The 27,701-nt window shown below is 36.4% G+C and overlaps 1 protein-coding gene across 7 annotated transcripts in view; it reads left to right on the forward strand.

Moving 5' to 3' along the window:
* Positions 1-27,701, forward strand: part of MAP3K7 (mitogen-activated protein kinase kinase kinase 7) — a 65,945-nt gene that overhangs the window by 27,540 nt on the left and 10,704 nt on the right. For 4 of the 7 annotated variants that reach the window (XR_009495795.1, XM_059889739.1, XM_005210872.5 and 1 more), the window contains 8 exons: positions 337-465; positions 2,460-2,590; positions 4,161-4,242; positions 6,983-7,113; positions 7,778-7,907; positions 10,460-10,540; positions 19,060-19,124; positions 27,183-27,288. Coding sequence is in view for 6 of the 7 variants with exons in the window: in XM_059889739.1 (XP_059745722.1) it covers positions 337-465; positions 2,460-2,590; positions 4,161-4,242; positions 6,983-7,113; positions 7,778-7,907; positions 10,460-10,540; positions 19,060-19,124; positions 27,183-27,288 (855 nt within the window). In the remaining variant the exon portion in view is untranslated. 7 annotated transcript variants of the gene reach the window in all.

Here is a 27,701-nt window from a genome sequence, read left to right on the forward strand (position 1 = left end):
TTCCCCCTTCCTTCTGAGCCTCCCTCCCCGACCCCCGACTCCAAGTCCAGGTCATCACAGAGTGCCATGCTGGGATCCCTGTGTTACATGGCAGCTTCCTGCTAGTTACCTATTTTATACATGATAGAGTAAGTTTTTGAGTACAATTTTAATACTTAACTCCTTTTAAAAATATATTTATTGCAAAGACTTGAGGTCTTCAGAAAGTTTCTCAGCCCTACCTGTGGCATTCTCTTGTTTTTGTACGTGATGCTTATTCTTAAAATTTATGAAAGCCATTACTTCTGTAAGTCATGTGGGGAAAAGTCTTGAAATTTTACTACCTTTTTTTTCTAGGTAGCAATTACAGTGAAAAATGTGATGTCTTCAGCTGGGGTATTATCCTTTGGGAAGTGATAACACGTCGGAAACCCTTTGATGAAATTGGTGGCCCGGCTTTCCGTATCATGTGGGCTGTTCATAACGGTTTGTGAAGTTTTTCGTCAGTATATTTTGTATATTTCTTATTTGGAAATTGTTTCTCCCCCAAAGAAGACCATTTATACCCAGTATTAAAGTATACGATTTCTTGTAACCAGCCTCAAGCCCTACCTGCCCTGACACCAAGATCGAGCAGAGCTGGGGCAGTCCTGGCTCTGGACAAAGCTGAGGTCTGCTGGCTGTGCCCGTGCGGAAGAGGCCATCAGTAGACAGCCAGAGCCAGCTGCCTCGTTGCCTCTCTCCAGCAGACAGGGACGCGCTGGACTGGACGCTGTGGGGAAAAAAAATTTCTCACATGGTTAAGATAATTAGGGAGCTATTGCTTTTTTCTCTTGAAGAAGCAGTGTCTCACTGAGGAGAGAAAGCAAAGCATATTCAGTAAGAGTTGTTACTTAAGCTATTCATAAAGGCAAAATACGAAGTGCATCACATAGTCTTGCTTTTTAGCTTCTCATTCATCTTTATGACGTGAGTGCTGTTATGTCCCATTTTACAGCTTTCCTTATTCGGAAGCTGAGACCTAGAGAAGCTAAGTAATTTGCCTAGGGTCACAGGTTTAGTGGAGAAGGCAGTGGTAACCCACTCCAGTACTATTGCCTGGAAAATCCCATGGACAAAGGAGCCTGGTAGGCTGCAGTCCATGGGGTTGCTAAGAGTCGGGGCATGACTGAGCGACTTCACTTTCACTTTTCACTTTCATGCATTGGAGAAGGAAATGGCAACCCACTCCAGTATTCTTGCCTGGAGAATCCCAGGGATGGGGGAGCCTAGTGGGCTGCCGTGTACGGGGTCGTACAGAGTCGGACACGACTGAAGCGACTTAGCAGCAGCAGCAGCACAGGGTTAGTAAGTGGTGTTGCTGAGATTAGATCTGATGTTTCTGACTCAAATGTCCATAGTTTTAAGTTATATTCATTTATGGACACAATGTCCTTGCATCCCTCCTAATCCCTTTATACCTCTAATTACAATGTTTCTAACCACTCATGATACTAGAATACATCTCCTTCATTAATCAATTTACTTTGCAGTTCCTTTGGGAAAATATACTTCTTGAAAGGAAATTGCTGAATCTTTTAACTTTTGCTGTCCTTCTCTGTTGTTTAATTTCTATCTCTTGATTATAATTACTCTGATTAATGGCATTTTTGACACACTATTCCACATGTGATAGAACAAATATCTGCCCCACTGTTTTGGTCATTCATCGACATGTCAAGGAGTCATTGGAGTAATCGTGTGTGTTTGCCAATTTCCGGTTCATTGTGCTACCTTTTCTGTGGTTATGGAGAATGCTAGAGCATTGACCAGGATGGTGTTTTCTTTTTCTGTCATGTGTCAGTAAAATTGAATGTCAGTGAAGTAAGAAATAAAAGAACTAACTTATTAATTGGTAAATTTACAAAGATTTCATTATAATCTAGCCCTTCTTTTAAGTTAGGGACCTTGCTAGTGATATTAGTCTTATTAAATTACACAAAAGTTGGCAGTTTTCAGCTTGTGAAATGACTGACTCACAGCTACTGTAAGGCCTGCCTCCCACAAAAGAACCGTTTAGAAGTCAGTGAGTGTAATACTGTGTAATATATCAACTATGGTTGATGACTTTTGATATATGGAAGATGATTTTTCAAACAGATTTGAAATTTTTATGATAAATCTGAAAATACAGGTCAGATATGATTACCTTGAGTTACCATTCACACATTAAGCTGTTAACTATTTGTTAAAAGAGTGTTTATAGTAAATGAACTATTATTAACTCTCAGTCATAATGCATGTGAAAATTTTAATTTGGTTTCTCAAAAGGTGTAGATTCCCCTTTATGAAAATGCAATGTTTACCTAAAGGACAAAATAAATGTACTTTTATTCCTCCTAAAAAAATCTTGATTTAGAAAATAAATACCATGTTAGAAACTTATACTATTCTTTGAGTAAATACATTCTTTTCTCCCCTCCTGTAATTTTTAATTGCAGGTACTCGACCACCACTGATCAAAAATTTACCTAAGCCCATTGAGAGCCTGATGACTCGTTGTTGGTCTAAAGATCCTTCTCAGCGCCCTTCAATGGAGGAAATTGTGAAAATAATGACTCACTTGATGCGGGTATAATCCTTCTTTTGAGGGGCTTTGGGATTAAGGGACTTTTATATATACTGAGTTTTAATGAGATTTTAAAGTAAAGGGATATCATTATTTTTTTTTTGTTTTATACTTTTTTGTATTTTCCACTTTAGAATGGGTATTCATTACTCACATATTCAGAGGAGAAAACATTTTGGGAAAAAAAATCTAGTTCTTTATAATGGAAAGATGGCTAGACTAGGTCTCTGAACATGCTTTTTTCCTTCTGCTTAACTTGGTAGATTTATTTGTTACTCGGCCTGTTGCCTTATCTGTAATGTGAGAGAAGTTGAATTAGATGATCTCTAAAGCCTTTACATGGCTTGGGTATTTTATGACTCTAATTGTTGCTGAGTTATAAATTTTCTTGAGTACAAATCTTTATCAAGCAGTCATTTATGTAGCACACTAGAGAGGCTACATTCCCAGACACTTTTATTTAAGTGATTTTTACCTTTTGGTTTTCATTGTATATTTTCAGCTTTCCACTTGCCATTAAAAAGTTAAACTTTTTTCTAGGATCTGTAGAATTTTAGAATTTAGAAGAATCATTTTAAATAATTATTAGAATTTCCCAGTCTATAAATCAAACACTTTTGTTAGAATTATTTAAATCAATCTAGGCCTCTGGTTTTTTATGCACTAACAAATCTATCAAGTAGTACCTTGAGTTGGAAATGTGAAAAGTGCCTGAATTTCAGAAAATTTGCTAAGCAGAAGAATCTTTCAGTCTCTTTGAATATAGATTAAGTGATTTCCTAAATGGCCACATAATTAATTTGTTCATTCTATTGAAAATAAGTTAGGCACAGCAGCTTAAACTCATCTTATTAAAGCTTAATTTCATATTGGAGAATAGCTGTATGTAGAATCCTGGGACCTAAAGATACACTCATAAGAAAACAACTCAGTAAAAATTAAAAAGTAGAGAAAACAGCTTGGTCTCCATAATCAAATACCTTAAAACTTTGGATTATATAAATTATTCAGATTTTGATTGTGCCTATCTGTGCTTTGTCTAATTTGAGAAGAAAACATTTCTCTTTTTTCTCCCTAAATTCTAATTTTTATCCAGCAGATATATCCAGTATTTTACCTCTGGTTCATAGAGTGACATTCATAATCTATCCTTGATATTTAAAATGTCTAACAAATTATTCCATGGCATACCATCTCTGTTGTCAGACTAGGTCATTTCAACACTTTAGAGATTTGCATCACTGCTATGAGAACATGAGTAATGTCTCATGTAATTATGAGGAATGATACTACTGTATTTCATATGTTCCTCTAGAGGAATATTGGCTGTTTTCTTCAAGATTATCTAGGCTCTGTGTAGGTAGATACATGGCATTGATAACAGTTGAAATTCAGAAGAGTTAGCACATCTTTGTATCTACAAATTTCCATATATGCCTTAGTGAAAATAAAGCAGCATTTTTGCTGCATTCAGATCTCAGCAAGGAAGTAATTCAAACATACTCTTTAATTTTCACATGATTTGATTTGTATTAAAGAAATTTTAAATTGTTATTTACTTTTTTATATATAGTACTTTCCAGGAGCAGATGAGCCGTTACAATATCCTTGTCAGTATTCAGATGAAGGACAGAGCAACTCTGCTACCAGTACAGGTAAATGGATAGATTGGAACGTAATAAGCTAAATGTTTGTGTCTCTGTTCCTGTGAAGTGATAATCAAGAAGCAATGACTGATGTCCCTTTTTGCATTTTAATTTATTCCTTTAATATGATTGCAATTTGAATTTTCAGGTGCATCATTCTTCATGCAGGTACCCAGGGTTAGTTAATTGAAAACCCACTTCCAAGTTTTGAAATTCTTACACAGTTGTGTCTAAAAAGACTGGATATTATATTTCTGTGGATGCCATTCTTGAAAAATAATTCTTACACAGATACAGCTAGATCAAATAGTATCAAAATTATTATAAATATATATATAAAACAGTATAGTTCCTGTATCATGAGTACCCTACTTCTTGATCTTTGTAGAAGAATTCATAGAGACATTGATTTAAGAATCTGTGTTTTAGTTCAGAGTTCCTCAGTTCCATAGTTTGTGGTCATCAAAAAAAATAGTAGAAGTAATACTCAGAAAAATTTTACTTCTCAAAATATATGGTATTATGAACATTTATTAGTTTGATTAAAACTAAAAGGCATAGGTGTGTATGTACACATATACTTAATGCATTCTTAAAATTTTATTTTTACTGGTCTATTTCCCCTGCCTCCAAAAAAATTATATTTAAACTGGTTCCAATTTTACTGAAAGTCTTTCTGAGATGCTCTGAATTCTAAAGTGAATTTCTCTAAAAACATTTGCTTGCCACTCCTTACTCTCAGCTGACCTTCTTTACCGTTTCTCTGTGATCAAAAGACAGCTGCCACAAACTCCCCCTCTCCATGCGCCCACCTGCCTGAGTCTGCCCCTCTGCTCTGCACGCTCTTCTGTTCCCATGCTGAACTGTCCATGCTCATAGCCAGAGGCAAGCCTGTCCCCTTGTGCATCAGATCCCATCTGCTCTCCAGCAATTCTTCCTGTCTCTTGCATCACCAGTTTTAGCCTTTGTGCTGGGATCATTCCCTGAGTATATATACAGTAGTCCCCCCTTGTCCACAGTTTTACTTTCTGCAGTTTCAGTTACCCGTGGTCAACTGTGATCCAGAAATACTAAATGAAAAATTCCAGAATGAAATAATTCATAGGTTTTAGATTGCAGCCATCTTGAGCAGCACGATGAAATCGCGCTCCATCCTATGGACGTCCTTTTATTCAGTGTATCCTATCCATTTGTCACTTAGCAGCCCTGTTGGTTGTCACGTCACGTGTCAAGGTATCACAGTGCTTGTGTTCATGGGACCCTAATTTTATTTAGTAATGGCCCCAAAGCACACAAGTAGTGATGCTGGCAATTCTGATATGCCAAAGAGAAGCTGGAAAGTGCTCCCTCTAACTGAAAAGGTGAAAATTCTCAACTTTAATTAGGGAAAAAAAAATCCTATGCTGGATGAGATTGCTAAGATCTGCATTAAGAACTTCTATCCATGAAATCATGAAGGAAAAAGAAATCTGTGCCTGTTTTGCTGTCATGCTTCAAACTGCAAAAGTTAACAGCCGTAGTGCAGGATAAGTGCTTAGTTAGAGAAAGGTATTAAATTTGTACAGTAAGATATGTTGAGAGAGAGAGACATCATTCATGTAACTTTTATTACAGTATATTGTTAGTTCTGTTTTATTTTTAGTTACTCTTGTTAATCTCTTACTGTGCCTAATTTATAAATTAAAGTTTATCGTAGGAATATATGTATAAGAAGAAACACAGTATGCAAGGGCTGAGTCCTGCCTGAGGTTGCAGGCATCCACTGGAGCTCTTAGAATGCATCCCCTGTGGATAAGGCGGGGACTGTTAAAGTCTGTATTTGCATTTCTCTGGCTTCTCTCTTGCCATTCTCTCTTGTGCTCACTCCATTCAAGCTTTTATTGTACCACTACTCTAGAATTGCTCTTGTCAAGGTCACCAGTTATCTTCACATTACTAAATCTAAATGAAGGATTTTCAGTTCTCATCTTTTTTGATTCTCAGTAGCCTTTGACACAGTTTGTTACTGTCTACTGTTTTCAGCACTTTGAGTTGGTCTCCAGGATACCATACTAGCCTGGGCTTCATCTTACATTTCTGGTCACTTGTTTTCATGGTTTCCTGTGCTGGTTATTCTTCATCTTCCCAACCTATAAATGTCAGAGTGCCCAGGGCTTAGTCATTTGACCTCTTTGTTGGTCTAAACTCATTTCCTTAGTAATCTCATCCAGTATACATGTATACGCCAATATTTTTGCTCCATCCCAAATTCAAACTCCATACTCACATATCCAGCTACTTGACTGACACCTGCTATGAGCTCAAAATTACCATTTTCCTAACTGAGCTCCCTTCCGACTCAGTCCTTCCACAGTCTTTTCCATCTTGATTAATAGCCATTTCTTTCTCTCAAGCTAAGAATCGTAGTCATTCTTGATTCTAAATCAAGTTGATTTATAATATACTTCTTAAGCTTCTAGCAGGAAGCATCTCAAATTCCAGATAAACCAAGCATGATTTGTAAAATTATTAGCATTATAAAGTTTAATTGGACTTGGACTATTAGAAAACTGTTTAGGCACTTTGATTCCCTTTTGTGCTATCCTGAAATATCATTTAAAATGGGTTTGTTTGGGTATCTTCATTAGCTTGAAAAGTCTTATTTCTATTTATATCTTGCTAGTTTAGAAAAGAATTTAAGTTACATTTTATTGAATGAAGCATTTGTATTATTCCTAGCCTATTGTCATAAATATTTTTGCTTTCCTAGGCTCCTTCATGGACATCACTTCTACAAACACCAGTAATAAAAGTGACACTAACATGGAACAAGTTCCTGCCACAAATGATACAATTAAACGCTTAGAATCAAAATTGTTGAAAAACCAGGCAAAACAACAGGTTTGTTTTGTTATTAAAAGTAAAATCTTTTGGTAACCTTACCAGTAGTCATGAAGTCCTAAACATTATACTAACAAGTATTGTTTGCCTTCTTCCACTATACAAGTTCTGAATCTTGTTCCTGAAGCAGACAGACAGGCTTAAGAGTAGAGATGTGTAATGAGATTCTCCTGAAATTCTTTATAATTAATTGTTCTCCCATCTGATGATTGCTGCCTTTGACATTTGTGCATATCTTCCTTACGATGATACCTAACTTGAACAGTTGATGGTTACAAGTATAAAATGGACATTTCTTGGCTGTACTACCTGGTTAAAGGCGTTCTTCTAGATCCATCATTTCATGTTTCCAGATTTATTATATTTTTGCTGTTACTGGTTTTTCAGTATTTTAAGGAGTGATTTTATTCGTCTTCCTTGAGGCATTTAGGATAACTAATAATTGGGACATTGAACTCCCAGCTCTAATGATCACCTTTTCCTAAAGGCCAGTGTCTGCAGCTTGTTCTTCCTCACTGCTACAGTTCTCTTTCCCTGAAGGTATTCCATTTCTTTCAGAACAGAACCCATAAAAATCCCAGTTGGTATCTCCCTTCTTCTAGCTGCCCAGGATTTTTAAATATAAAGAGCTTCAGTAATTCAAATTGACCTATGTTTTTAACAGAGTGAATCTGGGCGTTTGAGTTTGGGAGCTTCTCGTGGGAGCAGCGTGGAGAGCTTGCCCCCAACCTCTGAAGGCAAGAGGATGAGTGCCGATATGTCTGAAATAGAAGCCAGGATTGCTGCAACCACAGGTAAAAAGGAAGTAACAGTCTGAAGAGGAACGAAGATGTAGTTTCAGTTGTTTCAGTCATGGGAATGTCAGGGGCTTTTTTGTGTGTGTCCTAAATTTTTTTAAAGCAGGAAGTTGATTTACAATATACTTCCTATGCTTCTAGCAGAAAGCATCTCAAATTCCAGATAAACCAAGCATGATTTGTAAAATTATTAGCATTATAAAATTTAATTTCTTATTACAGATTTTTATCAAATATAATTCAGCTCAATATGAGCTGAAAATCTAAATGAGAAATTGAAATTTAGCCAATACTAGGATGTTTTAGGAGGATTTTGAGTGATTCTACTAGAGTTTTGTGCTGAACTCAAATAATAGCAAATGTTTTGTTTTGAATTTAGCAGAAAAATGTGCTCCAGATCAAAATATGATTTGGCCTTACTGTCTGCTGCTACTCCTTTCAGTGGCAAAAGTAGCTAAGTTTGTGATTAATTCTTTTAATTGTAAAATAAAAGATCATAGTAATTTGATCTGGAAAAAGCTAGTATTTCTCTTCCATTTTGTCAGTACTTAAAATGATTAACTGTGGAAAGACTGGTCAGCACAAAAATAATTACATGTTTTGTTACCTTAGTGGACTTCTAACCTTCTTTTCTAAGCAGGTTCATTTAGTAATGGTGGGTTAAATTGTTTTCTTTCTGATTTCCCTAGAGGTGGAGAGGAACTGATTATAAATACATTTCTATTGTGGAAAATGTAGAAATATAAATTTAAAAAACCCAGTCTTCCATAATTGTCCCACTAAAAAAATAAACACAGAATTTTTGTGTATTTACCTCTAATCTTTTAAACTACATATGTATATACAAGTATATTCCCTAATGTATTAGCATATTTTTTTTAACTTAGCTAACCAGGTTTTGTGGGATTTTGTTTTGTTTTAAGATTGTTTTGGTTTCTTTCTAAAAAGAATATTTTCATTTTGTGTGAAGTTCTTTTAAGAAAGAAGTTGTCCAGAGGACCATCCTAACTCTTCTTGTCTTCAACTAATCTTGGTCACTTATTTATCAGTTAGCATTAGAGTCAGTTAGATATTATAGAATATCCAAAATAACAGTGTCTTTAACACAAAACTTCTTTTCACACACAAATCTGGAGGTAGGCGCCTCAATCTTTGGTGACTGGGTTTCTTCCGTCTCTCTGTGTTACAATCCCTATTGTGTGGCTTTCATCCAGAAGGTGACTTTGTGCTCCATAATGGCTGTTCCAGTCATCACATCCACAGTCCCAGCATCAGGAAGCAGGAGTTAGGGCAAGGGCTACTTTTTCAAAAAGCTTTCACAGAAGTCCCTCCCAACAACTTCCACGTTTATGTCATTGGCCGTAGCAATAGGGTCAGATGGCTCCCTTTGGACCCAAGGGAAGAGGGCATCTGCAGTCTTTTATCTGGGAACATTGCTGTCCTGAGTATAGTTGAGGTTCTGTTGGTAAGAAAAAAGGGGAAAAAAGAGATTGGCTGGTCTCTGCCACATAAATGGAATCTTCAGAAACAGTCAAGTTGAGTGGAGGGAGGTCACTTGAGTCACAGGTGTTTCTGTGTGCAGTGGGGCTGTCACAGTACAGTGTCTGATGAACAGTGTATACAGAAATGCAGCCTAACACTTTGGGAGTCCTTTTCATTTCAGGAATATCATTCAAGTTAGAGCTGCCAAATAGTGATTGCTACCTTAAAACAGGAAGTGTTCTGTACTGTAATAGTAATAATTTTAACATCTGCTAGTGTCAATTTTTTAGTCAGGTACTGGTTTATAATTAATCTTCACAGAAGTCATATTTCACCAGATTAAAGGTAACCACATATATTTAAATAACCCTATCCTTTCTCTGCCTAAATGTGAATAAAACAGATGGGCTGAACATTTGTTGGTGAATTGTCTTACTTTGACAGGTTCATATTTTCCAGCCTTTCAGAACTATTCTGGTTTAGCAGGAATAGACCCTAAACTTTGGAAACTACAATAAATACTCAGTTTATCAGAAGTATGTTTAAACATTTATAATTATAAAAGCATATATATTTCATACTTTGATTCAATAATTATCATATCATCACTGAATTGTACTTTGTAGCACACTTCAAGAAACACCTCATTGAACACATATTCCTGTGTTTGTTTAATTAAAACAAATATGGCAGCATATTTCTTTTTAACTCCTCTTTTCTTCCCACTTTCATTGTAGACCCTCACTGCACATCAGTGGTTGCATTTAGATTATTTCTGTGAAGTGTTGGAAATCTAGCTTTCTCATTACCTGCAGCTTTGTTTGTCTCTGTCCTTTTTTTTTTCCTGCTAATTAAAGCCAGTATGTGAAACATCATGTATTGATAGTTGTTTGCTCCTTAATCACGCCTTGTGTAAGCATGGACAAAGGGTTTGATAGTTCTGCATGCCATCCTGCATGAAGTGTTATTAACACAACTATATGAAAAGTATTCTGTTTTTGTTCACCGTTTTCTGTGTTTCTATTTGTGGTTGTTTGCATGTATACTGTATGTGTGTATTTTTGCAGCCTTTTCCAAGCCTAAACGGGGCCACCGTAAAACCGCTTCATTTGGCAACATTCTGGATGTCCCTGAGACCGTCATAGCAGGTATCATGGACCACCTGGGTTGGTCTAATAGCTGTAAAACCGGAATAATGATTCCTAGTACTTATAAAATGCTTCTTGCTCCAATTTAATAGAATGTGAAAATAGATACCTTGCATGCAGTCCTTAGGGAGACAGATTATAAACTGTACACATTTATCTGCACTGAAGCCAGCTTGGCCAGAAACCTCACATCTCCAAAATTGAGGATGAACTAGAAGGTAAAGTAATAAGCCTTTTCATGAAAGGAGGCATACCAGCCCAGAATTCTGCCAACTTCCTCGCATCTTTTAAATGAGCGGAATAGCTGAACCCAGACCTTTTTTGCACCTAGCAGAAAGAGGAAACAATCCTTTAAAAATACTTGTCCTTGGCTCCTTTTCTTCCTTCATTGCAACTTGGCGGCTCCCTCTTGGCACTCTGTCCCAGCCTCTTTCTGTTGGTAACAAGTAAAATACAAAGTTGAGAAAAGAGTAGCTGAATACTATTTTGCCTTAACCTAGAAAACAGAAACAAAAGCTAAATGAGATTTGCTGTTTTACATGGTATCTTGCCAAATAATTATGGTCACTTCAGATTCCTATGTATTATTAGGAGGATCTTCTTGCAAATTATGTTCTTATACCTAACTCCCACAAGTCTCATAAGGTTAAATTGCTTTCATTTCTTATGGTGATTATCTCATAGATGAATCTAAATCACCATGCCTAGTAGTTCTTGTCTCCTCCAGTAAACTGAAACCTGAGGATAGAGACTATGTCTTTGTTATTTATTATTGATGGCGTCAGCCGCCGTGTCTGGCTCAAGACCTCACACATTGTGTTTAATAAATATGTGCCGATTATGGAAATGACCCATTATTGAGCTCCCAGTGGGTCAGAACCTAGTATACATGTAAAATCTGTAAATCACAGATGTGTATAACACATTTAGCAGTTCTTCGGGCCCATTCCATGGATACAAAACCACCGTATTTCTCGTGTAGTTCTTTGTTACTTTGGTGGTTCAAGTGGTTTATTTTACATTTTCATTGTTGCCCTTCAGAGAATACAGTTAATTTATTCCTCGCATACTTCTATTGAGTCATGGGCTGCTTTCAAAATTAGTAAAGTACTTAGGATCATTTTACTTCTGCCCTGAGAGATACCAAGTTTAAAGGAATAATACACTAACTGAAGAAGCAGCAACGTTTAAATATTCATACTGTTGAGCTCTGATTATCTTAAATGTTTGAGAGTATCAGAAAAATTGAGCCAAATGGCACACTAATCTTAATCTGGGTCTTATGGGTAAACATAAAGAACAGATACACCCACACATAGCGAAGTAGCCAATGATGTATGTGATAATGAGTAGGGAAAAAGAGGAGAAAAACGTTCTCAGAGGTTCTGAGCCAGGGTGAATGCGTGCACCACACCACACCCTGCCAGGGGACATTTGGCACTGTCTGGAAACGTTTATGATTGTCAAAACTAATAGGTGCTACTGACATGGTAGACGGAAGCTGCGTTGCTGGTGAACAGTCTGGAATGTCTCAGGCAGCCTCCCACAGCCAAGGATTACCCATCCTGAAGTGTCAGCAGTGCCAGGGCTGAAAAACCCTAGTTAGATGTGCTGTGTGGCCTGTAAGGTAGTTTAAAGTACATCAGCTTAACAGCCATTTTACAGATGAAAAAGATCCAATGATGTTGAATGGTTTTCCCAGAGTTACACAGCCAGGATCCCATCGTAGATCTTCTGACACCAGATTACACCCATTTTTTTTGTTTTGTTTGAGTCACAGAAGTTAGAGTAATTCTGTGCTGCTCCTACTTAGGGTTCGTATTAAATTTAACTGAGCTCTTCATCCAGGAGATACTTTTTAATGACATTGGATCCTTATGGGGTCAGGAAAGCTTAATTCTGCTGCTAATTGCCAGAGTACCAATGCTTGTTAAGTGGAAATAGTATTCAGTAATACATTTTATTAAATATTCTTGTTGGGTTTTTTTCCCCAGATATTTAAACATTAACCTAGTAGTTTCGCTTTTTTTAATAAAGGCTGCAGCCACTGGAAATGAAATAATTGGACATAAAAGTCAAACCATTAATTTATTCTTAGGTTATATTTTTAAATTAAACATAAAAGATATAACCTGTGCTTTGGGAGTATCTCAACTATCTTACATGGCCATTTTAATTGTAAAGAAGGATGAAATTTAATTCCCTAAATTTCTTAATACCTTTTAGAACTTTTTTACTTGAGGTTGATTCCCTACAAATTCTGTGGTTATATGATCAGACACTTCTTGATATATCCAAACTGGCATTAATTAGCATTGGATCCCAGTTGTAAGCATTTTTAAAATATAAACTATATTTTTCGTCTGTTATGGATAAGTATTTTCAATAATACTTTCCTTTGGCCAAGTGCAATGTACTGAGTTTAATGTACCTCTTGGAATAAACTGCCTCTTTTTATTAGGAGTACTCCTTTAAGCATCAAGTAAGTTTTTAATGTGTATTTATTAGCAGTGTACAAATGTATCATTTTTGAAGTGTTGCCTCTTGCATTTTTAAAAATTTTACCAAGTTTTAAAAGTTTTTAAATAGGCACTGTTACTCTAAAAAAAATTTTTTAATACAATCTTTATAATGACTAAAATGCCTAACCTGGTCATGGGTCAACAAATTTAAATCTTGTTTTTTGCTTGTTCTTCAACACTTAACTGTTAAATACCCTGCCGTCAACAAATGAGGAAGAACAAGCAGTCTGTGGCTAACACCAGCGTTCATCAGTTTAACAGTCTCTCAGGTCATGCAAAAGTGGACCTTTAATACCTCAGGACTTGTGTGGATCAAACTACACAATTTTTTGTACCCTTGCTACCTTGGGCCTGGCTCTGAAAGAGGTATTGGCAACTTTGTTCTGGTTAAGTCTTCCTTCTACTTTGCCCTGCCCACAGAATGGCTGTAAATCTATCTGGCTTCTTTTTAGCAAGCAAGACACATAATAAGAGCAATTGCCAGTACAGTATGACATTTTGCTAACTCTTCATTTGTAGAGAATGTTCTGCCAAATAACTGTGCAACCTAAGCAATGTTAATGTAAATGCAGACATCTCTTACCCATAATTGAAACTATCTGATCTATAGTTTTCTTATCTGTTTTGTGTTTCTTTTATTTAGAGAAAAAAGAGTGGGTGGCAGATTACTGGATTGCTTTAAATTTTTCTAAAGTTTTTTCCTTTAAGATTTTGATAAAAACATGGATTTTTGTTTATTTCGTTCTTTTACTTGGATTTTCTTGACTTTCCCACATTTTGCTTTGTTATTATCCAAGCTTCCAAGGGTCTGTTTTCCCTCCATCTTCATCTCAAATACTCAAATGAGATAGGGATTATGAATTGGGAAACTGTAATACATTTGATAGTAACATTTGATCTGGTGTTAGAAGAATACCTATATTTTACATTTCTTTTAAAATTTCACATGTCAAAGTTAAACAGGTAAAATGTTCAAAAGTTACACAACAAGAACAACAACCTTTTCCAGTTTCATAGAGTAAGAGACTGAGTCAGCTTCCCTGGTAGCTTAGTGGTAAAGAATCCACCTGCCAAAGTAGGAGATGTGGATTCAATTCCTGGATTGGGAAGATCCCCTGGAGAAGGAAATGGTAACTCACTCCAGTATTCTTGCCTGGAAAATCCATGGACAGAGGGGCCTGGGGGGCTACAGTCCATGGAGCTGCAGAAGAGTCCAACTTAACTTAGCAACTGAACAACAAGAGACTGAATAGTTGAAAAATATTTTGTTCATGGCTCTGGTGTCTATTATCAGGGGAGATCAGCAGTCCTGCTCTGGAGTCCTTGTGTGAAGAGTTATAGTACTTAAGAAAGTCAACTGTGATGATAATATATTTTGAAATCCATTGGATGAAAGTACTGTCAGATACATATATACATACCACCTGCAAAAGATTTAATTGAAACATAAGTCTTCTGTACTTTCTCCCTTTCTGTTGTTAAAAAATCCTCATGCATAGTTTATACCAGATCGATTGCTATTATGAAATGAAATAAATTTCCAACATATGATTTGCAAAAGTAAACTATTCCAAATACTGATATTGAATAACTGTTGTAATTATATTATAAAAGATAACTTTTTAAAATGAGCTAAACTGTAGGGTTTTCTAGAATATATTTAAATAGTTTTTAATACTACTGCTATAATATCATACTCAGTGGTTCTGAATTTCTTTTTTAAGTTCAGACTAAATTACAATACTTGGTTTCATTTTAAACACTTGAAATTTTTCTCCTCCATTCTACAGATAAGCACTGCCTTCATGTACTTCTGTTTGAGAAACTTCAACAGTGAGACTCTAGTGTACCTTTTGTTATTTCTAAGCCTGGAATTCAAGATGGTTTAACATTTTAAACTGATAGAACGCTTTGACCAAAAAGCATTATGTACTGTCTTAAGGATTTGCTAGAAAAGGCTGAATATGCAAGTGTTTTGTTGAATCAGTCTTAATACACATAAAATATTTTTGTCCAGGTCTGTGAATTTAATTGACATTTGTTGTTAATAATATTCTTGAAACTGAAAAGAAACTTTAGGCGTCCTTATGGTTTCAGCTGCATTTAGATCTCTTAACTGAGAAAAATTTAATGACTATTCATTCACTTTAAATTTCAGTCAGGTACACTGAGCTCCATTGTATATTGGTTATTTACCAAAAGTGTGATAAGTAGTTAAGTAAAATATGAATAGTGCCAAGCGATAAGCAGCACAGCATCATTATGAGGAGACCGTGAGGTAAAAGAATTGAGCTTTTCCAGATCTCAAGTTCTTACCTTGCACAGATAGTGTCATTAACACCTGCCTTTGTTTAGGGACACAGAGGCCCGAGGAGAGCTCTTCTGAGATATACTACATCTGCTTCTGCCAACTGCAGACACTACTCCTTCAGTAAAATTCTGTATTTGTGACTAATTAAATCAGATCAGATCAGATCAGTCGCTCAGTCGTGTCCAACTCTTTGCGACCCCATGAATCGCAGCACGCCAGGCCTCCCTGTCCATCACCAACTCCCGGAGGTCACTCAGACTCACGTCCATCAAGTCAGTGATGCCATCTAGCCATCTCATCCTCTGTCGTCCCCTTCTCCTCCTGCCCCCAATCCCTCCCAGCATCAGAGTCTTTTCCAATGAGTCAACTTTTCGCATGAGGTGGCCAAAGTACTGGAGTTTCAGCTTTAGCATCATTCCCTCCAAAGAAATCCCAGGGCTGATCTCCTTCAGAGTGGACTGGTTGGATCTCCTTGCAGTCCAAGGGACCCTCAAGAGTCTTCTCCAACACCACAGTTCAAAAGCATCAATTCTTCGGGGCTCAGCCTTCTTCACAGTCCAACTCTCACATCCATACATGACCACAGGAAATACCATAGCCTTGACTAGACGAACCTTTGTTGGCAAAGTAATGTCTCTGCTTTTCAATATGCTATCTAGGTTGGTCATAACTTTCCTTCCAAGGAGTAAGCGTCTTTTAATTTCATGGCTGCAGTCACCATCTGCAGTGATTTTGGAGCCCAGAAAAATAAAGTCTGACACTGTTTCCACTGTTTCCCCATCTATTTCCCAGGAAGTGGTGGGACCGGATGCCATGATCTTCGTTTTCTGAATATTGAGCTTTAAGCCAACTTTTTCACTCTCCACTTTCACTTTCATCAAGAGGCTTTTGAGTTCCTCTTCACTATCTGCCATAAGGGTGGTGTCATCTGCATATCTGAGGTTATTGATACTTCTCCCGGCAATCTTGATTCCAGCTTGTGTTTCTTCCAGGCCAGCATTTCTCATGATGTACTCTGCATGTAAGTTAAATAAACAGGGTGAAATAGGAAAGTGCATATAACTTTACAGGAAATATTTTGGTCGTCTTTTTCCACCTTATTGTAGTCTACCAAGATCACTTTTTAAAATATAAAAAGGATAAGTGTCCCATAATTTTTAATATTCAAAACTTAACAAATACCAAAATTTCCAACATTTTGATTAAAAGATGTCTCCAAGAAAATGTGTTGATTTTTACATGAATAATGTCTTTAGAAAATTGGAACCTAGAAAAATGTAAGTAGTTTAGGTAAGGAAACTGATAAGAAAAACCACAGGAATGACTCTCTGGGTCCTAAGCCAGCAGTCTCTGGAAGGACTCCGATGACTTTCAAATACCAGCTCAAGAAATCAGTTATACATAAAAAGAACAGCTTTTTGGAGAGATGGATTTTGTTTACGTTGTAAAAGCAATTGCCCTATAAGCTGCTGTTCCAACCACCCTTTTAGGGATGGGGAAGAAGGCAGGCTTAGGGATATAGTAAATTCCTTTTGTTGCTCTTAGAAAAGTTATTTTTTAAAATATCCTTTGTTCCCTGTCAGAAGTCCTGAACGTTCCAAAATTCATTACAGATTAAAAAACTCAAGACATCATTTATAACTTCCATATTTTTTGATTAAGCATTGACAATATGATATCATATTGTCCCTTATTTCTACTTTTTTCGTTTATACTGCTGTGTTTAATACAGGTATGCACATATTAAAGAATCATGAAAAAATGTAAAGTAAATGAGTTTCTAAATTAGTGTTTAGTTACCAAAAATTCAGAGTCAGTCTAAATTTACTGAGCACACACTCAGTAATTTTCATTTATGATAATAGGAGCTTGATGTTTTTTACATTCATATTTCTAAATTATGGCTTGAAACTTAATATTGGAGCAACAAGTATTTGTTGATTGCACTCCTTTTTTGCTTCGTCTGAACTGTATGCCAGATGGTTTCTGCCATGGTTATGCTGATGAAAATGCATTGCCTAGTATTGCTTGCTTTTGACTCATGCTGTAGCTTATAGATTTCTCATTTTATGGCATCTGTTAACTGTCAGTTCTCCTTTCCCCTACTTAAAACTTTTTATTCCCCTTTCCTCCCCTTCTCCCCACCCCCTCTCCCTTAGAGCTTGTCTTTGTTGTTATTGCAATGGTGATGTAACGATTTTCAGACACATGTGCTGGGTGGTTCCCCAGATTCACAAATGTTGCTAATCTGAAAAGAGAATTCCAGACACTTTTACAAGCCTGTCTCATCTCAGCTAATTTTAGAATGATTGTGTTGAATGAAATGTGCCTGAAATTGCTCATTAGTCATGGTAGTGGGGATCCTTTCTGTCCTCAGGAAAATGGGGATAATTAAAAGTTTTCAGAGAAATATCTTAGTGTGCCTGATTCCATAAATGTGCAGTTTGTTGTTATGTCAATTTGTAATTGAAAGTTGGAGCTTGGAATAAAAAGAAATGTGAAGTAACTTTAAGATTATGCAAAGAATTCTAAAACATAGCTTTAAATACAAAAGAGTTATACTTTCGAGGATAGCTATAAATTTGAGTTTTTATATTCACTGCACGTACTATTGCATTAAACATTATTCTTCTGTTGTAAGGTCCTTTTAGTGTATGTACAAAATAGTAGGGTCACCTTGATTAAGATGCTAGGATATATTGGTTTAAAATAAGATAGTGAAGGTTATGGAGATATAAAATTTTAAGAATGAATTCTGTCGGCTGATCAGGCCACAACTATTAGAGTATGTGGTCTGAGCGCTGCCCACTATTACATAATACGGTCTTCAGAGTCAAAAGAATTTTGACTATTGTGTCAGCTGTTACTCATAGTATTTTGGTGTTTCCTTTTAGACAGCTGATCTCTCATCTTAGAAAATAACTGTGTAAACAGCCCTATTCCCAAATAGAAGTGCTGAGTGAAGCTATTGTTCACCCGATGTTGCTGAAGACTTGGATTTGTCTGGTTCTTTCATAAACTGGTTTTTAAGTAAGTTATGTTTAGCATGGAAGTTCCTGAAGCAGGGTTAACACACTAGCCCATTTCAACAACCTGTATATTTGAGAACGGAATGAGAGTCATTCATCTCCACTAGGAATTAAGAGTTGTTGTTCACAAATAATAAATTACTAGATTCTGACAAAGACTAATGGGATTAGGTAAGTGTGACTCAGTGCAATAAATTCAAGCCTAAGCATCCTTTTAAGCTCTGAAACGAACAAGGTACTGCTGTTGGTTAAAGCCAGTCATGGCTCACAACTTGCTAGCTGTCTTGCTGTAGAAACTGTAACGTAAGGCCCTTGAAATAGATGCCGTCATCAGCCCCAGCCCCCAAGCAGTCATCTATTTAAGTACATGACAGAAGATGGTGGAAGAGAATTCAGCAGCTCTTCGTGTGGTAGGGGTGGTTATTGTATTAGGACACACTTTATTGTAAGCCAGCAGCTTTTGAGTTAAAATACTATAGCGGTTTCTCTTTCTTTCCTTACATCTTTCTTTCTCTTTTAACAATGAACACACTTGTTTTTCTCACATTCTGTGTAGATCCAAGGAGCAACAAATTCCAGCTTCCTACTGTAGCAGTTAAACCCTTCTTGTCTCTGAATAGATTTCAGTATTTTAATTTTTTATTATTTTTTTAAAAGGCAACGGGCAGCCAAGACGTAGATCCATCCAAGACTTGACTGTTACTGGAACAGATCCTGGTCAGGTAAGACTTAATATTCGAATTCTCTGTCTTTGAAGATGAGCGATGGGCACAAATCAAAAATTAACTGGAATATGTATCCTCTGCAAAATAAGTTTTATAAGTTGACCTAAAATAATAATGGAGAAATTCATTATCATCAACTTAAATATGTAAGGGGAAAAAAGTATAAATGCCATTATTAACTTGAATCTAAGCAGAGACGGGTTAATTCAGTAGTGCTATGTGTGTATTATGTGGTTTTCATACATGCTTTAATAAGGAAGTATTCAGTTTTGTACTTGGGACAATTTGTCATTAACACTGTCCTCCAAAATATATCATTAGTGTTAACCTCCTTTTTACTAAAGAGATTAAGTATTCCCCCAATAAAGATGTCACTTCTCTGGGGTCACAGGCACTGATATACCTGGTGGACTCTAACTAATCTTTTACTTTGTCATATCCGCTAGATTTACATTTTTAAACATCCTTAAGCCAGTATTTACTAAGCAAATGTATGAACTCTAGCAGGGCTTCTGTCCCAGTTGTTAAGGGTTTTATTCTTCATCTTTGTATTTCTGGATGTTCTTCTAAACTCCCTTTACCTCTTTGAAGATGTCCCAGACAGTGCTGCAGTTTAAGCCATTATTGAACAGGTGCAGAGTTTTAACCAACCAAGTATATAAAGTAGCAATCATTGCCTTTTTTATTATTTACATCAATACCTAACATGTATAATTTATATCATATTCTTAAAATGAAGTGAGAACTAATTATGAGGTTTTGTTGTTGATTTGCTTTCAGTTGTGCCGAAATAAATTTTAATACTGTAGCATGCATCTGAAGTGATAAAAATACCACATAAAAAATTACAGGATTATGTGTTAAAACCAATGCAATTTAATTTCTGGTAAAACGTGTTAGTATTTTTCATCTTAAAAGGTGTTTATTATTACTTCTTTTTTATAACATGCTTGAAATTTTAGAGATTCTTTGTAGTTGTTAATAAAAATTTGAAAGCCTTTTCTAGCCATCAACTAACTTAACTAACAGAAACTTCTTGAGATATTTAAAAATAAATATCTTTGATCTTCACTTATATCTGGAAATATTTCTCATAATGCCCACACACACCTTCAAATTCATATATGTACAGCTATATGCATATGCACACATATATGCATAAAATAAATATGTATAATACTAATTTATTATGATATTAAGTGATCCTAAATCTTAATTTTATTAATTTAATAGCATCTTTTTCAGTATATCTGCTTTTGAGAGATCTCAGAACTTTTGAATGAAATTTCCCACTCTCTCCCCCTCAAATACTTCAAGCATTAATCAGGGCATTTAGTAATAGATAGCTTGACATCTGGTATTCGCTTTGATCCCTTAAAGGTTTGATGAACTCAGCCTTTTTAATGCTGTTTACTATTGCCATTGACATTCCAGTTATGAAAAACTCTAGCGAGGCTTGCTCTAAGACAGCTCAGGAGCATCTGCCAGTGCTTTTTCTCTGTGTTCTAGGATAAAGGCATCACTGTATTTCAGGACTGACCTCACCATACCAAGCCTTACTTATTTGCTCACAAATCCTGTATGGCCTGAGACTTTGATCACTACTATTTGCATGTATATTTATGTGTACATGAGATAGTAAAACACTGGAACTGAGGCAGACTTGCATGAACTGTCACTGAATACTCCAAAGGTTTAGAATAAGGGGGAATTTGATACAGTGGTAAAATTCATTGTGAAACAGGTTCTATAGAACCATTGCCTAGCCAGTGTTAAAATTGATCCACTCATTCAGGATTACTTACATATGACAACCTTAAAATGCCTAATATCCAGTTAGGGATGAGAGTGACAAATAGTAATCCTAATATGCTGTGAAAACGTTTTCCCCTGAAAATGTTATTTATGATAAATGACCATTAAATCTTTCTAATTACTCATGAAAATAACATTATTTGGAGAGGAAAAGTATGCAAATCTGGATTTTCAAAATTGAAGGTATAGTTGTTTTTAAAGTCTGGCTAAGCAGTGATTAAACAGATGCATAGGGGTTTTTTTTGGTTTGTTTTGGCCATGGAAATTGATAAAGAACATAAAAGTATTTGCCCAGCCAGTACAATCATCAGAGGAAAAGAGAGTTTCCTGATGAAGTTCAATATTATATCTCATAGAGGAAAGTGATCGGATAGGTGTTTCTACTTTGCCTCTTGATTCAAGATTGATCTTAATAAAATCATTTAAAGTTTTCATCTGTCAACTAAAATTGGCAATTTTTATACTGCCATTTCTATGGAGAGGAGGAATGGTGAACATAGCAAGCTTCTTAATTAAAAGTGCTTGTGTAATGTTCATGTAAAAGATTGAATCCACACAGCATACATCTCACTTTTAAATTAACTGAGGTTTTTATTAATTCAGGAAGCTCATTAAGCATATGTAATGGATCTGGCCTCCATTTGAGAAAAAAGCCACCCCTGATGTCGAGGAACTGATCTCATACTAAAGCCTTGGTGTTGTAAGAAGCTGGAAATAAACAGTATCTCAGAACACCAGTAGACAAAGTGACTCTGAGATCATGAAAAATGAGACAAAACAGGGCCATTTTACAGTGTTGTCTAAGCACAGATGGAAAACAAGATCACTGTGCCACCCACAGAAAACCAAACACTGCCCTCTCACGGCGGATATGAGTGCCTGCTGCTGTTCTACTAGTTAGCAGCTTTACCCTTACTCTGCTCTGCCCTCCTGGTAGAATTGCCACTGCTTTCTGACAGTAGCCAATCTAGAGTGAACCCCTCCTTCCTTGTGGCCTCCTTCAAATCACTCACCAAAAGCCTAAATCCTCTAGTAAGTGAAAGTGAAGTCGCTCAGTTGTGTCCAACTCTTTGCGACCCCATGGACACCAGGCTTCTCCGTCCATGGGGTTTTCTAGGCAAGAGTTACTGGAGTGGGTTGCCATTTCCTTCTCCAGAGAATCTTTCCGACCCAGGGATCGAACCCAGGTCTCCCGCATTGTAGACAGATGCTTTACCGTCTGAGCCACCCTAAAACCTTACTGAAACACCCCCAAAGTGCCTTGGGGGAGAGTGCTTTGCTTTACTGCAACAGATACTAATGGAGAAGGCAATGGCACCCCACTCCAGTACTCTTGCCTGGAAAATCCCATGGGTGGAGGAGCCTGGGAGGCTGCAGTCCATGGGGTCGCGAAGAGTCAGACATGACTGAGCGACTTCACTTTCACTTTTCACTTTCATGCTTTGGAGAAGGAAATAGCAGCCCACTCCAGTATTCTTGCCTGGAGAATCCCAGGGACGGGGGAGCCTGGTGGGCTGCCGTCTATGGGGTCACACAGAGTCAGACACGACTGAAGCGACTTAGCAGCAGCAACAGATACTAAACCCAACTCACTCCACTACAGGTAGGTGCATTCGTGGTAGGCTTTGACCAGGGTACATTGACAGACCAAGAAGGCCCAGTCTCCCGGTCTCCCAGGAGCTTGTTTGGGCAGATCAGACTTACATCCAGATCAACTGGAGAACTTCAGTAATAACAACTGCATTTTGTTTATTGTGCACCCATTTTGTGCCTTTACTGTCAGGCTTCTAATATATGTTATTGACATTTTAACCTGAAAGTTTGGTACTTTTTATTTTCCCATTTTGCAGATAGATAGACTGAGGCTTAGAGAAACTTACCTAAGTCTTACTTCCCTTGGCACTGGCTAGTATTTGCTATAATCAAGTTTTGAATCCAGATCTGATTCCAAAAGCACACGAACTCTACACTCTATCGTGCTGTCTTGCATATAAAACTGAATGCAACGCATGGTAAAGTAATTCCAGACCCCTTCAGTTTCAAGTGTTTGGCTTCATTTGGTCTGCATCATCACTAATTATTTAAATACTGTTTATCAGTTTTTACTGTACTGTATTTTTGAGCAAGGCTAATCCTCCTTGATAATAAATTTATAGATCTGTTTTCAAGATTTCTCCTGGAGGGTGCTGCAGTCAATGACAAATTACAGCTGCAGTATGATACAATTGTGATTATTCAGAGAACCAGACATACTAATTTTTATATGGACTCAAGAATCTACCTTTACTGACCTGATATGTGGCTTTGAGCAAGTCCTTCATTTCCCTGAGCTTCAACATTATGTACCAGTGGGGACCATAATGTCCAACCCCCAGGGTTCTTACAACATGTGAAAGTACCAGACACACCAGTAGATGCTTGGTACATGCTTGTATGCCTGCCCCCAGGTCTCTTACCACTTTTTCTCATTATATTACTATAGAAAAATAAAACTACCACTTGAAAAGATGTAAAATCCTTTGGCATTCATTTCTTTCTGTATCATAAGGGAAGCTTCTGTACAGAGACTATAGAAAGTATCTGCTTTAAAGGCCTTCTGTCACATATCAAAAGATGTATTATCATACATTGTCATTATTTAGTTAAGGAATACAATTTTTCATACTATTTCTTTTGTCTATAATAATAATTTTCTGTTCAAGCTCTAAATCAGAAGCCTACATAATTATAATTCCTAAATAATTCCTTATTCATAGTATACCTTCCTATTGGAGAATTTAAAGACCATATAAGAAAAATAAAATTCTAAAATTTGTCTTGTAATAAACCGTGGTGAAGCCAGAATTAGATTGAGCCCATAATTTTGGATTAAAAAGAATATTTTTAGTACATCCTTTCATGTATAGATTTAATTAATTTGTGATTATCGTCATGGGGTAAGTACCCTTGTACATCCACATTACCTACTGATACCCATTTCTTTTGAATATTTATGCTCTTCAGATGTTACTTCACAAAAATATCATATAAATCAACATTTAATCTCTGTTTTGTACTCCTATAATTTTAGCAACTAAGATGATTCCTAAGGGTTTTAAATAGCTTTCAGATGTCAGTCTAATAGTAACCCTGGCCGTAGATTCTTAACTTATGAAAATATTTTCCCAGTCTTTCAGGTGAAACATAAAAAGCAAAGCTTTATTTTTGTTTGTAAATAACTCCCAATTCCTTTTTATAAGTTTTGGTCCAAGTCCAGTTTGGGTTCGTGTCTACTGATGGTCATTCGCCCTGCAGTTTAAATTTGGCTTAGTATTCTTTTGCTGCCTTAAATTGCTGTGTGGCATTTCTGAACCACTTTCATAGCCAGTCCTTGTGGTAAGTCAAGTTTCTCTATATTTCTTATTAAACTTTTCCGTTTCTTTGAGAATAAAGTAATTATAAATGTCTTGAAGGAAATTGTAAATGTCTTGAAGGAAGGAGCAACCTAAATGAGTTTTAGTAGTTTTCAGAGCATTTATGGCCATCAGTGATTTTTTTTTTTTTAAACAGCTACTATAAAAATAAGACTTCCTTCATACTCAGTTGCCAGCAGTTTGATACTTCTTTTAAATTATCAAAGTATTACCTGTCCTGATTTATGCCTTGGATTTTTTCAGGTATTCAAAAAATATGGTTTGCTTTTGAGTATTTCTTTAGTTTTTTTTTTTTTTTAATACAAATGTTAGCATATTGTGTTACTTGTTGAGATGCTCATTCCTTGAAATATAAAGACTGGTTTACTTAATTTATGGATTTAAATTTAAGTTGTAGCTTTTCTTATAGCCTTGAAGAAAGACCAGTTATGAGATGACCTAAAAATATTAGCCTTATTTCTTAGTTTTAGAACTCCTGGGAAATCTGAAGTAGAACAAATGAGTGTGCACATGAGATGAGATGAGAGAAATAAAGTAGCAAAGAATTCTCTTGGAAAAGATTTAAGTTTAAGGATTATAATAATTCATACTAGGTTCAAGTGGGATTATTTGTTTTAATACCACATATTCAGTGACCTTTTTTTTTAGTGTACAGAATTCATTCTTATACTTTGTAAACCTAATCTTGTATTTTATCTTGTTTAATTTCTCACAACTGATGTTGGTTCTCATATGTGACAAATATTTATATGTAAAATATTGACAAAGAATTAGGCTGACTGAAATCCTCTTCTTCTAGCACTCTGAAGAAAAATTGCTCTGTATTTGCAATAGAAATTATAACTGTGGTCATATCACGGTACTTATTAGTTCAAGACTTGGCTTTCAGACAAAGAAGGTTAAAGGACTGAGGAATAATGTCATATCTATTTGTTTACAGAGGTTAACAGCATTCTAAAAATAACAGTTGATTATTTCATCACCATTCTCTATGGTGTATATTCTCATTCTTATTATATATCAGTGGTAAATAAACCTAAACACCAGTCTTACATTTGAATACCAAAAGCTTGTTATTATTAATGAGTCTTTATTATATGGTTCTTTACCATGTATGTGGTTTTTATTCATTATATGATGTATTCAGCAATCTCCTTAATCCTGGAGTGACCAGTAGAAAAGTACACATGATCTATGCCCTTAGGAGATTTTCATGTTTTTGAGGAATCACAGACTTTAAGAGTAGTATAAAGCATTTCAGGCCCAAGTTGGAGTTCATGTCTGAACAGACTGTAATTACACTCAAAGAGAAAAATACCTTTGTGACCAGGCTTGGTCACTGTCTATGTTTTGTAAAAGAACTGTAATTTTGAACTAGGAAAGGAATTGTTAGGTGCTACAAGTCTACTCATATATTCTCATCTTATAGTTACAACAACCTAATTATCTGCCATTTAATGTTTATATCATTTTGCAAAAGTGTTCCGTGGGTGCTTGAAAAGAATGCATAATCCTTTTGTTAAGCATGTGTGTGTTTGTGTGCTAAATCGCTTTAGTTGTGTCCAACTCTTTGTGACCCTATGGACTACAGCCTGCCAGGCTCCTCTGTCCATGGGATTCTCCAGACAAGAATACTGGAGTGGGTTGCCTACCCTCCTCCAGGGGATCTTCCTGACCCAGAGATTGAACCTGCATCTCTATGTCTCCTGCATTGATAGGCGGATTCCTTACCACCGTGCCACCTGGGAATCCCTTTTTAAGCATAGGGTTCACAAATATGTTTAGACCAAACTTGCTTTTTATGAAGGTCAGGTTTTACTGTGAGCATAGTTTGGTTTTTGGACCCTTTTATATATCACAGGAGTATCAAAATATCTCATCGTGATGGTAAATTCTTTTGGTAAGAGTCTGTGGGCGGTAACCTCAGTTTTTGTTCATCTGAGAATGTTATTTTGACCTCATTCTTCCCATTTTTGATGACTGAACAAATCTAGGGTGACAGTTGTTTTCTTTCAGCAGTTTGAACATATTCTACTTCTGTCTTCCCTGTTGCTGCTGAGGATCTAACTGGTATTCATGGATGATCTTTTCACTCTGGCTGCATTTTACTGTCTTCTATTTTCTTTGTTTTCTAGAATTTGACTGTAATATGGCCTGTGTTTAAGTCTGTAATGTAGGTTTTCTCCTTATGTTTTTCTGCTTGGGCTTTGTTATGGTTGGAATTTGTTACATCTTCCATCGAGTTTGGAAATTTTTTACTGATTGATGGCAGCTACATTTTCTACCCTGTACCCAGAGCTGCTACTTAAGGTGGACAGATTTACTTGTTACCGCTTTTGTAGGGTAGGTTTTGTGGTTTTGTTTTTCTAGTTTACTGAGAATGAGGCCTGCTTGGGTTTTAGCTTTAAGCAGGAGGTTCTCCAGTCCTACTCCCATTGTGCAAAGACCCCAGACTTTGTGCCTGTTCCTCTGAGGACAGCAGGCAGGCAGAACAGAGAAGCTCCAGGCCATTGGGCTTCAGCTGAAATGCCCAGGGCTAGCAGCTTAAGCACTTGCTAGACTTTATTTCTGGTCTCAGAGCATTTCCCTTACTTTCTTGCAAGCTTATTGGTTTCTAAGAGGTATTAGGTGTGAATGCATATAAAATTTTAGCATACATATATTAATATAATATTCCTAGAGGATCTATTTGATTTCTTGCAAGTGTTTTAGAACCTCTTCTGATAAAAATGGAAGTCTTTCCTTTGCCTTAGAATAGAAATTTTCTCGTTATTTTTGTTTTTATATCAAAATCACACTTTGTTCCTCCTGTCATTTCTTCCTCCAGGTGAGCAGTAGGTCATCCAGTCCTAGCGTCAGAATGATCACTACCTCAGGACCAACCTCAGAAAAGCCAGCTCGCAGTCATCCATGGACCCCTGATGATTCCACAGGTGACCAGTTTATTTCCTCAATAAAGTTGAATTTATCATGTTTATGTTCATTTAATCATGTGATAACTCTAATGTTTATAAAGACTGGCGTTATACTGTAGTTTAGATTTCCCTATTAATAAAATCGAATATTTAGCAATAAATTTTAAAATATCTTTTTGACTACTAAGACGGAAACTACTTTTCCTCATGTGGTTCCCCTTCTACCGCCCCCGCCCACCCCCCCCCCCCCGCCGCCCCCGCCATACTAAACCTGTATTTTGAAGATGGTTTGTTTGGGGATTTTTTAAGTAGAAAGATACTCTGTTGTTGATATTTCAATCTGATTTTTCTATTACAATATATCCTTCTGGTAGTAATGATAGTAGTTAATTCTCATTTTTTGAATAACTAAAAACAGGATGGTAAAGTAA

Source organism: Bos taurus, chromosome 9, assembly GCF_002263795.3.
Source record: "Bos taurus isolate L1 Dominette 01449 registration number 42190680 breed Hereford chromosome 9, ARS-UCD2.0, whole genome shotgun sequence".
In the NCBI taxonomy this organism is placed as follows: Eukaryota; Metazoa; Chordata; class Mammalia; order Artiodactyla; family Bovidae; genus Bos; species Bos taurus.